Source organism: Leucoraja erinacea, chromosome 2 (genome assembly GCF_028641065.1).
Source record: "Leucoraja erinacea ecotype New England chromosome 2, Leri_hhj_1, whole genome shotgun sequence".
Lineage (NCBI taxonomy): Eukaryota > Metazoa > Chordata > Chondrichthyes > Rajiformes > Rajidae > Leucoraja > Leucoraja erinaceus.
The window spans coordinates 106,431,032-106,445,074 of record NC_073378.1 but is presented as its reverse complement, the minus strand read 5'-3'; the positions used below and the strand labels follow the sequence as shown (position 1 = coordinate 106,445,074).

At 40.7% G+C, this 14,043-nt stretch overlaps 1 protein-coding gene across 2 annotated transcripts in view; it reads right to left on the bottom strand.

The window, feature by feature from the left end:
* The window catches only part of calcr (calcitonin receptor), a 194,631-nt gene that overhangs the window by 21,594 nt on the left and 158,994 nt on the right, over positions 1 to 14,043 (bottom strand). For both annotated transcript variants that reach the window (XM_055662731.1, XM_055662721.1), the window contains exon 10: positions 5,488 to 5,554. In XM_055662731.1, the coding sequence (XP_055518706.1) occupies positions 5,488 to 5,554 (67 nt within the window). The remainder of the gene's footprint in view (positions 1 to 5,487; positions 5,555 to 14,043) is intronic.

Here is a 14,043-nt window from a genome sequence, read left to right as displayed (position 1 = left end):
CACCGAGTTGGAGAGCAGAGGAATGACATTGGAGTAGGGATGATGCGACTAGTCATGTCGAAAAGAGACAGAGGAGGTCAAATACATTGCAGATAGAGCAACAAAGGATGCTAAAAGTGCATCTTGTGCTTTAGTGCATCTTGTGCTGGTGTGGCACAATTAGATGCAGCTAACGCAGTTTGGAGAATGGGATGGTACAGGCTCACGCATATTTGATGACAAAAAAGTAAGACTAAATGGATAACATTCCTAGTTTTGGAAACACATCAAACAATAGACTAGTAATGAAATCCTATGCATGCATAGGAATACTAACAAGGTATATCAGAGGACAAGACCCTACTGCAGAACTATTGACCAGATTATGGGCCACAGGGGGAAATTAAAGTTCATTTATATGCATAACTAGACGAAGTGGGACCCGTTGGGTCCCAGCATCACACAGGAGGGCTGGTCATCCAACGCAATATTCCACCTCTCCACCAATTCTAATATTGATGGCCAGTTTGGGGGGGGGGGGGGGGGGCTTTCTGGAGCGCTAGTATGGGTGTTGTGGACTGAAGGGACTGGTTTCCAGAGGGCTAGTATGCAAATTGTGCGCCAAATGGATTCTTGGGCTGGCGTCTCAGTCAATCAAGCCTGTTGTGCTGGCAACTCACTCACTCATGGCTGGTGGGCTGGTAGTTGACTCACAGCTAATCCTTGAAATTCTATTTCAAGCAGGGTATCAGGCCACCAAATTCAAGTGCAGTTTCTTACCACTTCTAGTAGGGTGCAAGGCCACCAGATTCGTGCAGTTTCATACCATTTGAAGTAGGATGCAAAGCCACTAAAGACAGCGAGTCGTGACCTCTCCCACCTCCATCTTGCAGAGACTGAGCCACACCCACATTCCGGGATTTATAACCCCCCCACCACTGGAAAAGGTGTGGCTTTCATGGAGTGATTGACAAGAGTGAGATTCTCAACATTTAAAAAAAAACTAATAACACTTTTATTTTTCATTGATGGGAAGAATTCTCTGCACCTGCTCAGCGGAGGGGGACTAAGATGGCCAAAAATCACAGCCGTAAGCGGTAGCGTTTTATCTAAAATCAATATAGTGTGCAAAAAGGAAGTAAGTGCATTTACAGTAGCCTTTTAACTTGCCTTTTAACTTCAAGCCAAAGCACCCAAGCCACCATTTGCAGTAAATCGTGTCTTTCAACTTCAAGCCACACCCAAGCCATCATTTGCAGTGTAGTGCCTTTCAACTTCAAGCCACACCCAAACTATAGAACCAATAGTCATTTTGTTGCAAGCTTTAGAACCAATAGTGACACTTTTTGCAAGCTTTAGAACCAACTTTTTTTTGTAAGCTTTAGAACCAATAGACATTTTTTGCAAGCTTTAGAACCAATAGACTTTTTTTGCAAGCTTTAGAACCAATAGACGTTTTTTGCAAGCTTTAGAACCAATAGATATATTTTTGCAAGCTTTAGAACCAATAGACATTTTTTGCAAGCTTTAGAACCAATAGACATATTTTTGCAAGCTTTAGAACCAATAGACATATTTTTGCAAGCTTTAGAACCAATAGACATTTTTTTGCAAGCTTTAGAACCAATAGACTTTTTTTTGCATGCTTTAGAACCAATAGACATTTTTTTGCAAGCTTTAGAACCAATAGACACATTTTTTTTGCAAGCTTTAGAACCAATAGACATTTTTTGCAAGCTTTAGAACCAATAGAGACACTTTTTGCAAGCTTTAGAACCAATACATTTTTTTGCAAGCTTTAGAACCAATAGAGACATTTTTTGCAAGCTTTAGAACCAATGGAGACACCTTTTGCAAGCTTTAGAACCAATAGACAATTTTTGAAAGCTTTAGAACCAATAGACATTTTTTTGCAAGCTTTAGAACCAATAGACATTTTTTTGCAAGCATTGTAGAACCAAAAGAGACACGTTTTGCAAACATTTTAGAACCAATAGACACATTCTGCAAGCATTTTAGAACCACTAAGGACACTTACATTTGAGTAGACATGTGTTCAGTGTTATTCACAGCTCAGAGAAACGTGACCCTCTGCCTTCCTCCATCTTGAAGAGACTGTGTGGCACACCACTCCCTGGTTTTATAGTCCCTCCCCCCTGCCGCAGCGGGGGCAGCAGAGAGAATGGGGAATTTTGTAAAAACATTAATATCTCTGTCATTTTTAATCAACGAGAAAAATCCTCAGCCCACATGTGGCGGAGGGGGGCTCTGAGCAAGGTGGCCAAAAATGACGGCCGTAGGTGACGGCATTCTCTCGGAAATCGCAGCACAGATGGCCAAAACCGGTCAAGAACAGACTTTTAGTAATATATAGATAGATAGCATTTTGTATCTCCCTAACTATCCAAAAAACTGTAAATGTTGTTTTTGTAATCATGGTAGACGTGGCATCTGCATGGCTTGTTTGAACAAAAAAGCCTGAAATTAAATAATCAAATAAATAGCTATTCTAAATAGGACTATGCCCATTCATTTTACTGCCTCTATAAAATATTGTTAACCATCACTGCCATTCTTCATCAAAGTACTAGTTTTGCTCTTCTCCCAGTCCTTCTTGAAGCATCTATTCATTTATCATATGTTTGTATAAGCCTTTCCATATTCCTTTTCTGCTGACTATTGATATGGTCTTGTCCTTCTCGGTCTTCTTATTTTTCCATGGTTCTCTTTACTGAGCATGGAAACAAGCCCTTTGGCCTAATTTGCCCATGCCAACCAAGTTGACTAACCAAATTAGATCCATTTGTCTTTGCTTGGCCCACATCCCCCCAAACCTTTTCCATCCATGTACCTGTCCAGGTAAATGTACCCACCTCAATCACTATGTCTGGCAGCTCCTTCCATATAAGCACCACCCTCTGGGTGAAAACATTGCCCCTCAAGTCCCTTTTAAATCTTTCCTCGGTCACTTTAAACCTATGTCCTCTAATTATAGACTCCCATAACCCAAGGAAAAGATTGTGGATATTCACTTTATCTATGCTCTTCATCATTTTATAAACATCTACAAGGTCACCCTTCACCCATCTATGCTCTAGGGAAAAAAGGTCCCTGCATATCCAACTTCCCCATATAACCTAAACCATCTAGACTCAGTAACATCCTCATAAAGATCTGTCGCATCTTTTTCAGTTTAATGACATCCTTCCTGTAGCAGGATGACCAGAACTGTGCACAATACTCCAAATGTGGTTTTACCAAAATCTTGTATAGCTGTGACATAACAATCCAACTAAAACATCACCTATCCATGTTCTCCAGAGATGCTGCCTGTGTTACTCCAGCCCTTTGTATTCCTGTATTCAATTCCCTGATCGATGATGGTATGTGCCAAGTGCCGTCTTCAACACCCTGTCTACCTGTATTGCCACTTTCATGGAACTATGTAGCTGCACCCCTGAGTCTCTCTGTTCTACAACAATCCCCAGGACCCTACCATTTATTGTAATAGTCCAGCCCTGATTTGATTTGGTAAAGTGCAACACTTCACATTTAGCTGAATTAAACTCCATCTGCCATTCCTCAGCCCATTGGCCTAGTTAATCAAGATCTCATTGTAATCAAAGATAACCTTCTTCACTGTCCATTGTGCCACCAGTTATAGTGTCATCCACAAACTTATAAGAATACCACCTACATTCTCACCCAAATCATTATTATAAATAATGAACCATGGTGGACCCAGTACTGATTTCTGTGGCACACAATTTGTTACAGGCCTCCAGACTGAAAACCAACCCTCTACCATCACCCTCTGACTCCTACCTGCCTTCAATCAATCAAACTCCTTTGATTCCAGGTGATTTACCCTTCCAGACAGGCCTACCATGTGGCACTTTGCCAAAGGCTTTGCTTAGGTCCATGTAGATAATGTCTACTGCATTGCCACATTGGGCAACTTCTTAAAATAATCAAGTTCGTGTGAAATGATTTCCCACACAAAAATCCATGCTGATGATCTTAATCTTTCAAAATGCAGGTAGACCCTGTGCTTCAGAATCCCCTCCAATAACTTATCCACCATTGATGTTAGATTCACTGGTCTGTAGTTGCCAGGCTTTTCATTGCAGCCTTTCTTAAAATAAATGCACAATCTTGTCCACTCTCCACTTTTCTGGCCCCACATTTGTGGCTATCAATGATAAAGATATTGTCTCTCAGGGACTCCACAATTTATTTCCTAGATTACCACCATGTTCTTGGATATACTTGATCAGATTTCAGGGATGTAGCTATGTTTATGCATTTTAAGATCTCCAGCACCTCCTCTTCTTCAAGACATTGCTATTAATGTGCCTGAGTTCCCTAGCATACAGTATATGTCTTTATGCATTTATACTTCCAATAGGGAACTTTGCCTACTGGCAGTTGCCGATGAAAAGGTTAAGTGTGCAATGCTTACGATTTCTGAAGTTATGGTTTGAAAATCACAAGGAACTAATGCTGGAATTTCTGATAGCCATTGCTGGTGAGTACGACTTCCTGCCTGTAACCTGAACTTGTAAAATGATTTGTTGGTCTGCTAACATACTGCACGTCTGAAAAATATATTGTAAGGTTCATGAGTGGCAACCACAAGCTGACAAACCTGTAAATAATATCCATGTGGTTGGAAACATCAAGCATCACACCTTCCTTTAGAATTATTTATTTCGTTGGACAACTTGGCTCAGAGAACCAAAAAAATTGAAACACCTATTAATGTCAATGTGGTATTTCATCAAAACATTTTTTGAAAGTCTGATTTTATTTTACTTTGAAATAAATCAGTGTCATTGGACAGCAAAAATGTGGCATGTGTTTGAGAGAACTGATAAATTGACCCTGAGGCTTTCAGAAAATACAATGCTGTTCTTCCCCTCCTCACCCCCACCCCCGTCATAATTTTGAGGAATGTATTGGAATGGACCGATGAAATTGGACCTGATAATCTGAGTCCCAACTTTGCATACCTACATGAACTGTTGTGGATTGAACCTCTGCCAAACGTGGCCATGGTTAGGGAGGAAGCTTGGAGGAAGGATAGGGTCTCCCTAATCTCGGAATGCTTGGTCAATTCTCCCAAATTTCCTCGTCTGTTGCTAATACAGGATGCCACCAATACCAACCTACCTGCCCGAAAACCTGACACTGGCACTTAAGTAATGGAGAGAACTCGCTGATTCTGGTGGTGTCAGCAATAGTGTATCTTGGCACTTGCGCTACTCCATTGATATAAAGAGCCAAAAACAATTTTTAAAAACCCAACTTTAACTCCAAGTCTAATTGTAGTCACTATGGTGTTTATAGTAATGACACTGATTTATTAAGGGGATTATTTAGCAATGGAAAGTGGCATATTTATTTTTGAGATGATGAAGTGCTTCTTGTAAAATTTGTTCATAATAATACTTTGCTTTAAGTACCACCACAGTAGCCCGCAACTGGATTTTGAACTGAAATTCTTACCAACAAAGCTGCAACAATCGGGGCATGCACTATATAAAGCAGGTGTGTTTCGACACTTATCCAGCAACTGTAAGAAATAGAAACAGAAATGTTAAAGACAAACATAATGACATTTATATCTGAGAATGCGTTGGACATAGAAATAGCTTAATACTTCCTCAAGGTACCAATTGAGATCTTGTGTAAGGGCAGTACTGATTCAAAACAAATCAGACAAATATAATGAGATTTATATCTGAGTATACAATGGACATAGAAATAGCTTAATACTTCCTCAAGTTACCAATTGAGGTGATCTTGTGTAAGGGCAGTACTGATTTAAAACAACAAAATATCTTCTATTATGTACATTGCTCTCACTCACCAGCTCATCAGCAAATTTAATTTTAAACAGGGTGAGGTCAGGTTTAATATTTGAATCGTCAAACTCAGGGGTCAGCCTTACCTCAGTCCATCTGTACCAGAAAGATGAGAGATCAAGTCCTCAACCAGGACTTGCATTCCTCACTTGTAACTTTCAGTTTTGTTAAATAAAAAGGTCATGTCAGATTGGTAATTTGGGCTAGAACCTGCCCTTCCCTTTCTTTCATTTCACTGTGTTGTTTTTGCACTTCCACCCTCAAAAGGAGAGTCTGTCTTCATGTGAGGCAATGCAGTTTGAATGGCAAGAGCAGGGAGGTTAGTTTGTAAGTAAAGGTTACATTCGGAATGAAACATAATAAGAATAAAAGGGGGAAAAAAAAGTTCCATTCCAAAAAACATGCTATAAATCGAGTCAAAGCAGTAAAAACATGTTTGCTGTAAATGTTCACCATGAGAGCCAAGTATGTAGCTTTAAGACAAATTCCTGTGGGGAGATTGAACTTCACTCCAACTTGTAATTGTGCTCTGTGGCGATTCACATAGCACTACAGCTTGTGAGGCATCAAAGTCATGTTTGCAAAAGCTTGTGATAACAAGCATCCTCAATACAAGCAGAACAGCAAACCCAGAATAAGCATAAACCCACTGCCGTGACACTGTGACCAGCTGAAGTGTAATCTCAACATCTGAATAAGAATGAAAATATGATAATATGACATTGAATAACATCAATGATCAACAATTCACTGCCACAGTTGTAAAAACTCGTTTCCCATATAATAAAGTGTCTGTATAAAACATAATTACTATAACTAATAGACTTGTCACAACAGTCTTGTGGTTTGTTGGACCTGTCGCATTCTTGAGTCAGGAATCAGCTGTTAGGTATATAATGCTTGTATTGAAATCGGTAATGATTGGCTAGAGAGGAAAGGCAATTAGGTCTGTAATGAGCTGAGTATGTGAGGAAGTAAACATTGCCTAGAAAAATAATTGTAAAAATATCAGCTTACAAATGATTGGACTTCCCAAAACATGGTTGATTAAAGTAGGAAGAGCACAACATAAATAGAGGTAGGGTAAAAACAAAAAATGCTGCAAAGACAGCAGGTCAGGCAGCATCTCGGAAAGAGAAACAGTTAATGTTTCAGGTCACCTGGATTTCTGCTTCATTGATAAATCTCAGGGAACTGCATTCCAAAATCCAGTCACTTTTCATCCTGCCTTTTCTCACACCAGAACATGACAGATTTTATGGGTATTCCAAAGCTTCCAAAATTTGCTTGAGATGCTCCATTGCACACGGATTGCAGATGCTGTGAGGCAGCAGTTCTGCCAGCCATGAAGATTCATTGGGATGTTGCCTGAGATGGCATGTTTCCCAGGGCAGAAATGTCAACGACTAATGGGCATAGGTTGAAGGTAAGAGGGGCATAGATTAAAGAAGATGTTGCAGTTCAGAGAGTGGTGGGTGTCTGGAATATACGCTGCCAGGGGTGGTGTTGGGGATGGTGGTGTTTTTTTAGCTAGGGAAATACACAAATGGATCTGAAGTCTGAAGGTCTCAACCCCGAAACGTCACCCATTCCTTCTCTCCATAGATGCTGCCTGTCCCACTGAGTTACTCCAGCATTTTGCGTCTACCTTCGATTTAAACCAGCATCTGCAGTTCTTTCCTACATATGATCAACAATCTTGCATTCTACAAATAGCTTACCAGGACTCATTGCACTAAAATAGAAATCAGGTTTGTTTCATAATTAATGATGCATTATAATTGAAGTGTTCTGACAGTACAGCCCTCTATATATTATACTAGACCAAGTGCGACCCGTTGGGACCCTGTCACATGGGAGGCCTGGTTCCCCAACGCAACACGTTCCCCAACGCAATATTCCACCACTCACCCATAGCCCCCACGGGAGGCCTGGTCCCCCAATGCAACCCGTTCCCCAACGCAATATTCCATCACTCACCCAACTGCGCAGGGGCTTCTCATTTCGCCTTGTGCACCCTCCCTCATTTTTAAACTTTAAAAAAATGCATTTGCACTTGCAAGCTAGCAGAACTCAGTGTACTGTGACGTTAAAAAAATGCATTTGCACTTGCTAGGGCTAGCAGAACTCAGTGAACTAGGATAGCAACAATGTTGCAAGCAGGGCTACAATCCCATTGTGATGTCACAGCTGTAAGCACAGGGAAAAAGCAGTTATTATTTTCCAAGTTTCTGCACATTTGTGAACATTTTCATAAATAACTCGAGAAATAATGCATAAAATGTTCAGATAGGGTGATTTTTGACTTTACAGCGTAAATCTCTATCGTAATATGTAATAATTTCACCGTTAGCGTGTCGTGTTTTCAAGGATATGTGAAACGCACACAAACATCACACAAATAAATGCACATCCAAGATCAGAGTTTTATAAGTATAAAGATATGGATGAACAAACTCTGGATTAAATGAATAACTCAGTGATGTTTATTCACTCACTAATGATCATTCACATATTTTTTCAATGCCAAACAGCTTCCATAACACCCCCTTAGTTTGTAAAATATTAAGTTTTAATAATATGTCACAGTTCTCATTTCAATGTCCAACAGTGATTCATTGGAATTCAAAGCTGATACCTATTTTAATGAATATATTTTATTATTGACATTACACTGGTAGTAGGGTGTGTTTCCCACTTACTTACTGCATTCATCAGGTCAGGGGCGATCACAGTGCTTAATTAAATGAAACAGTACACTTGAGCTTCAGATATAACCATGAGTAGCATCAGTGCTTCACTCTGACCTGCACTTAACTGGATCATTGGGAGTTCATTTTTAAGCAAAGTATATTTAACATCTTGTATGTTAATATTGATAATTACAGCTGCAGTAAGGCACTGTAAATGATAACCATGACAAATCATACAATTATTGGAATTATGGAAAATGCGTTCTTCCATTAGAGATGCAATGGAGCAGACCTCTATCTGCCCATTTAATCTTGGGTTGAGTCTTATTCAAATCCGTGTGAGCGCCGAGGCCCTACATTTAGAGTACTTTAATAACACTGCATGCGAGCTACTGATCTCACAGACCCATGGATCTCTGAAGCATCACCAAGCTATTGCACCACCAAGCGGTGCTGGACTGGAATTGAAACATATCTCCACCCGCTCACACTCCGCTGAGAACTGAATTGCAAACAGTTCCTCCTAGATGCTTGCCATACAACATTGAAGATCACAGAGGGTAGTGAGTCTGCGGAATTCATTGCCACAAAAGGCTGTGGTGGCCAAGTCAATGGATATTTTTAAGGCGGATATTGATAGATTCTTGATTAGTACGGGAGCAGAGGTTATGGGGCAAAGGCAAGAGAATGGGGTTGAGAGGGAAAGATAGATCAGCCACAATTGAATGGTGCAGTAGACTTGATGGGCTGAATGACCTAATTCTGATCCTATAATTTATGGACATAAGAACTTATCAAAGACAACAACATTATTCAGCTAATCCAACATACTCTCACTATAAATCTAAGGGAAGTGGGTCATGTGGTTTCTTAAATCCATTCTGCCACTCAATAAGATGGTTAATCTTGTGTCTCAAATTCACGCTTCTACCTAATCCATGAATACTCTGGTACTTTTGATGTCAAAAGATCCTTCAACCTCAACCTTGAATATATTCAGGAACTTCTTAAGCAGAAAATTCCAAAGGTACACAACCTGCGGAATCAAACTAATATTTTCATTTCTATCCTTAAAAGTCAACAGTCCTGGGACTAATAGACTTTCCATTTAGAGGAATCTGACGCAGCTTCTATCCTGCCAATCCTTCTCACTGAATGACTTGGTGAAAAGCTCCTCCCTTTCTGATGTACCTTAATTGGTACGTGACAATGAACTGACCTTGAAACCTTTCTTCCAAAACTCAGTTAGAATAGAGCAAATTAGTTTAGTTTAATTTAGAGATACGGTGTGGAAACAGGCCCTTCGGTCCACCGAGTCCATGTTGACCAGTGATCCCCACAGATTAACACTATCCTACACACACTAGGGAAAACTTCCACGTACACCAAGCCAATTAACCTACATACCTGCACGCCTTTGGAGTGTGGGAGGAAACTGAAGATCTCGGGGAAAACCTACATGGTCACAGGGAGAACGTACAAACTCCGTATAGACAGCGCCCGTAGTCGTGTCAGGGTTACAGGGTGAAGGCAGGAGAATGGGGTTGAGAGGGAAAGATAGATCAACAACTCTACCGCTGTGCCACCACGCCGCCTTTAATTCAACATCTTTTTATACAATAATACCCTCAACTATCTGCTGAATCTACAATGCACTGACAGTGACTTGAGTATATCTTAACGGAGACCAAATCTGCCGACAGAACTCCAAATGATATCTCATCAAAGCTCCGTGTAATTAGAAAGTAGAAACATTTTACCCAAATTCCTCACCAGACTCAGGAACAGCTTCTCCCCTTTCATTAGCAGGCTTCTGAATGGTCCTTCCATAAGCTAGGGTATTGTCACCTCACTACTATCCCATTGGGGTCATTGAACTCAGTGAATGGAACTGATACAGTGCTGAGAACTATATTCTGCACAAACTATCTTCCTCTTTGCTCTACCTATTTTATCTGAGTTTGGCGATTGTATTTATATATAGCATTATCTGATCTGGTTGGATAACATGCAAAACAATGTGTTCATTGTATCTCAGTACAGGTACTTGTGAAAATTATAAACCTAAGCCAAAACCATTGAGTACAGACCATGCTCAGGTAACGAACTGTTTCCATCTTTACAAATGTTCCGAAGTTGGTTTTGTCCATTAGTCAAAGAATACACAAAAACCACTTGAAATGGTAACCATCCCTCCATAGAATGGCATATAAAGCACATAAAACTAATAAGACTAATGGAAAGGAACTATTACTGAACATTGAGAGAGAGATGAAGCTAGTTCTGCTGTTTGTAGGAATGGTATGGTATTTACTTTATTTATCACATGTACCGAGGTAGAGTGAAAATCATTTTTTTAATATCGTTCAGTACTTATCACTATACATAAGCACTTAGATACATATTAGATAAGCATCTCAGATATTGTACAAGTGTATAGCAGTGGTACACTGAGACAGTATACAGAGTCGCCAGTTTGGCGCCATTTTCAAGTCCCAGTTGTTGTAAGTGCAGGAACCGGCCCTCCAGGTGGGTTCCCTTACTGAATCCACGAGGGCCAGTCAGGCCTACTGGGCGGGTGCTGGTCCACAGAGCGAGTCCACTGCCACAACGGCCAAGTCGGGCCTACCGGGCGGGCGAGACCCCGGTCTCTGGAGAGTGGGTTGGGCCTACCGGGCAGGCGTGTCATCGGTCTCCGGTGGGCGAATGAACATTTGTTCATTGGTCTAACTTTTAACTTTAATTACATTATGAGAGCTCATTGTATGTACAGATGTCATTAAGTCAGAATTTGTAACCTGAAGATGGCTTGTAATTTCAATTAAAACACATTGTGTTGACTGGAGGCATTGCATCAAAGGCATTTGGTGCTGATGAAAACCTATTAACAGGACACTTTATGTGGCTCAGCACTCCCATTCCCAATCCGACCTCTCTGTCCTGGGTCTCCTCCAGTGAGCAACACTGGAAATTGGAGGAACAGCACGTCATATTCCGCTTGGGGAGACTGCATCCGGAGGGCATGAACATTGAATTCTCCCAATTTTGTTAGCCCTTGCTGTCTCCTCCCCTTCCTTAGCCCTCGAGCTGTCTCCTCCCAACCCTCAGGCTCCTCCTCCTTTTTCCTTCCTTCTCCCCGCCACCCCCTATCAGTCTGAAGAAGGGTTTCGGCCCGAAACGTTACCTATTTCCTTCGCTCCATAAATGCTGCTGCACCTGCTGAGTTTCTCCAGCATTTTTGTGTACCTTCGATTTTCCAGCATCTGCAGTTTCTTCCTGAACACTTTATGTGATATTGCTTATTGTAAATGTCCTGTACAATATTTGCAATAAATTTAACAATGGGTCTTTGAGTATTTAGATATGTAGCTGAAGTTTTATTTCTGTGCGAATATGTTGGTGGACTGTGTAATGCACATAACATAGCAAATGAGAAACTGAGTAGTTATAAGATGTATAAAGTGTTGGCGATGGCTGGATCTTGCTGAACTCATTTCATCTTTGGGCTTGATCCGTTCAAAGTTACAATAGCAGTTCTACTGGATTTCATATTTTGGCATGTATTCAAAGAAAACAATAGCTATAATGTTTTTTTATGTTATTCAGCAGGTTTAGGAAATAATTATTTCTCTTTTTCTTCCATTTATGATTGATTTTATAATTCAATGAATGCACATTCTCCACAGAATGAATAAAAGAGGAACTGACTCATGACTGAACACATAGTAAAATGGATAATAGTTACTGTACAACGACAAAGAAGTTTTCAACTGGTGAATCCCATGAGCCATGAATGGAAACACTGCCTGAAGCTGAATGTAAGTAATTGTACTATACTCAAGAGGGCAGTCTAAACAAAACAATTCAGCAGGAATAATTAAATAATGTCCAAAATACTGATATTGGCATCTACTCTGCCATATGGAAGATTGCCCAGGTCCGTTTCACTCAGAAGAAAAACAAAATAACTGCAGTGCAGTCAATGAAATTGCTTGCAGTCATCAGAGAAGTGATGGAAATGATAATGGATGTAAACAGAGTTTATCAATGACATGTTCTCTGATTCTTTTTGGGTTCCTCCAGAACCCTTAATTTAAACTCCTCAACTTCTTTGATCCAAACATGGACACATGAGGAACTATATACCACAATTTAAGAGTTTCTCCTGGGTGTTGTGAATATGGTAATGACAAAGAGATCTTACCTTCTCCCAGCTAACAATGATCTATTCTACATTTTCCTTGAGCTTCATCCCTTTTGTCTCGTTTTCACACCTTACACATCCTTATCTCTGTATCCCCCCCGACTTCAGTCTGAAGAAGGGTCTCAACCCGAAAAGTCACCCATTCCTTCTCTCCAGTGATGCTGCCTGTCCCGCTGAGTTACTCCAGCATTTTATCTATCTTCGGTTTAAAACCAACATCTGCTGTTCCTTCCTATACACGACATTTGTCAAAGTTTGTTGAGTCCTGTGTAATCCTATATGAACTGAATGATTGAGAACGTAGCGAGGATTGTTAATACAAGGGTGCCATTCAATATGATCATGGCTGATCATCCAACTCGGTATCCCGTACCTGCCTTCTCTCCATACCCCCTGATCCCTTAAGCCACAAGGGCCACATCTAACTCCCTCTTAAATATAGCCAATGAACTGGCCTCAACTACCTTCTGTGGCAGAGAATTCCAGAGATTCACAACTCTCTGTGTGAAAAATGTTTTTCTCATCTCGGTCCTAAAAGATTTCCCCCTTATTCTTAAACTGTGACCCCTTGTTCTGGACTTCCCCAACATCAGGAACAATCTTCCTGCACCTAGCCTGACCAACCCCTTAAGAATTTTGTAAGTTTCTATAAGATCCCCCCTCAATCTTCTAAATTATAGCGAGTACAAGCCGAGTCTATCCAGTCTTTCTTCATATGAAAGTCCTGACATCTCAGGAATCAGTCTGGTGAACCTTCTCTGTACTCCCTCTATGGCAAGAATGTCTTTCCTCAGATTAGGAGACCAAAACTGTACGCAATACTCCAGGTGTGGTCTCACAAGACCCTGTACAACTGCAGTAGAACCTCCGTGCTCCTATACTCAAATCCTTTTGCTATGAATGCTAACATACCATACTCTTTCTTCACTGCCTGCTGCACCTGCATGCCTACTTTTAATGACTGGTGTACCATGCATCTCCCCTTTTCCTAATCGGCCACCATTCAGATAACAGTCTACTTTCCTGTTTTTGCCACAAAAGTGGATAACCTCACATTTATCCACATTATACTGCATCTGCCATGCATTTGCCCACTCACCCAGCCTATCCAATTCACCTTGCAGCCTCCTAGCATCCTCCTCACAGCTAACACTGCCCCCCAGCTTCGTGTCATCTGCAAACTTGGAGATGTTGCATTCAATTCCCTCGTCCAAATCATTCATATATATTGTAAATAGCTGGGGTCCCATCACTGAGCCTTGCGGTACCCCACTAGTCACTGCCTGCCATTTTGAAAATA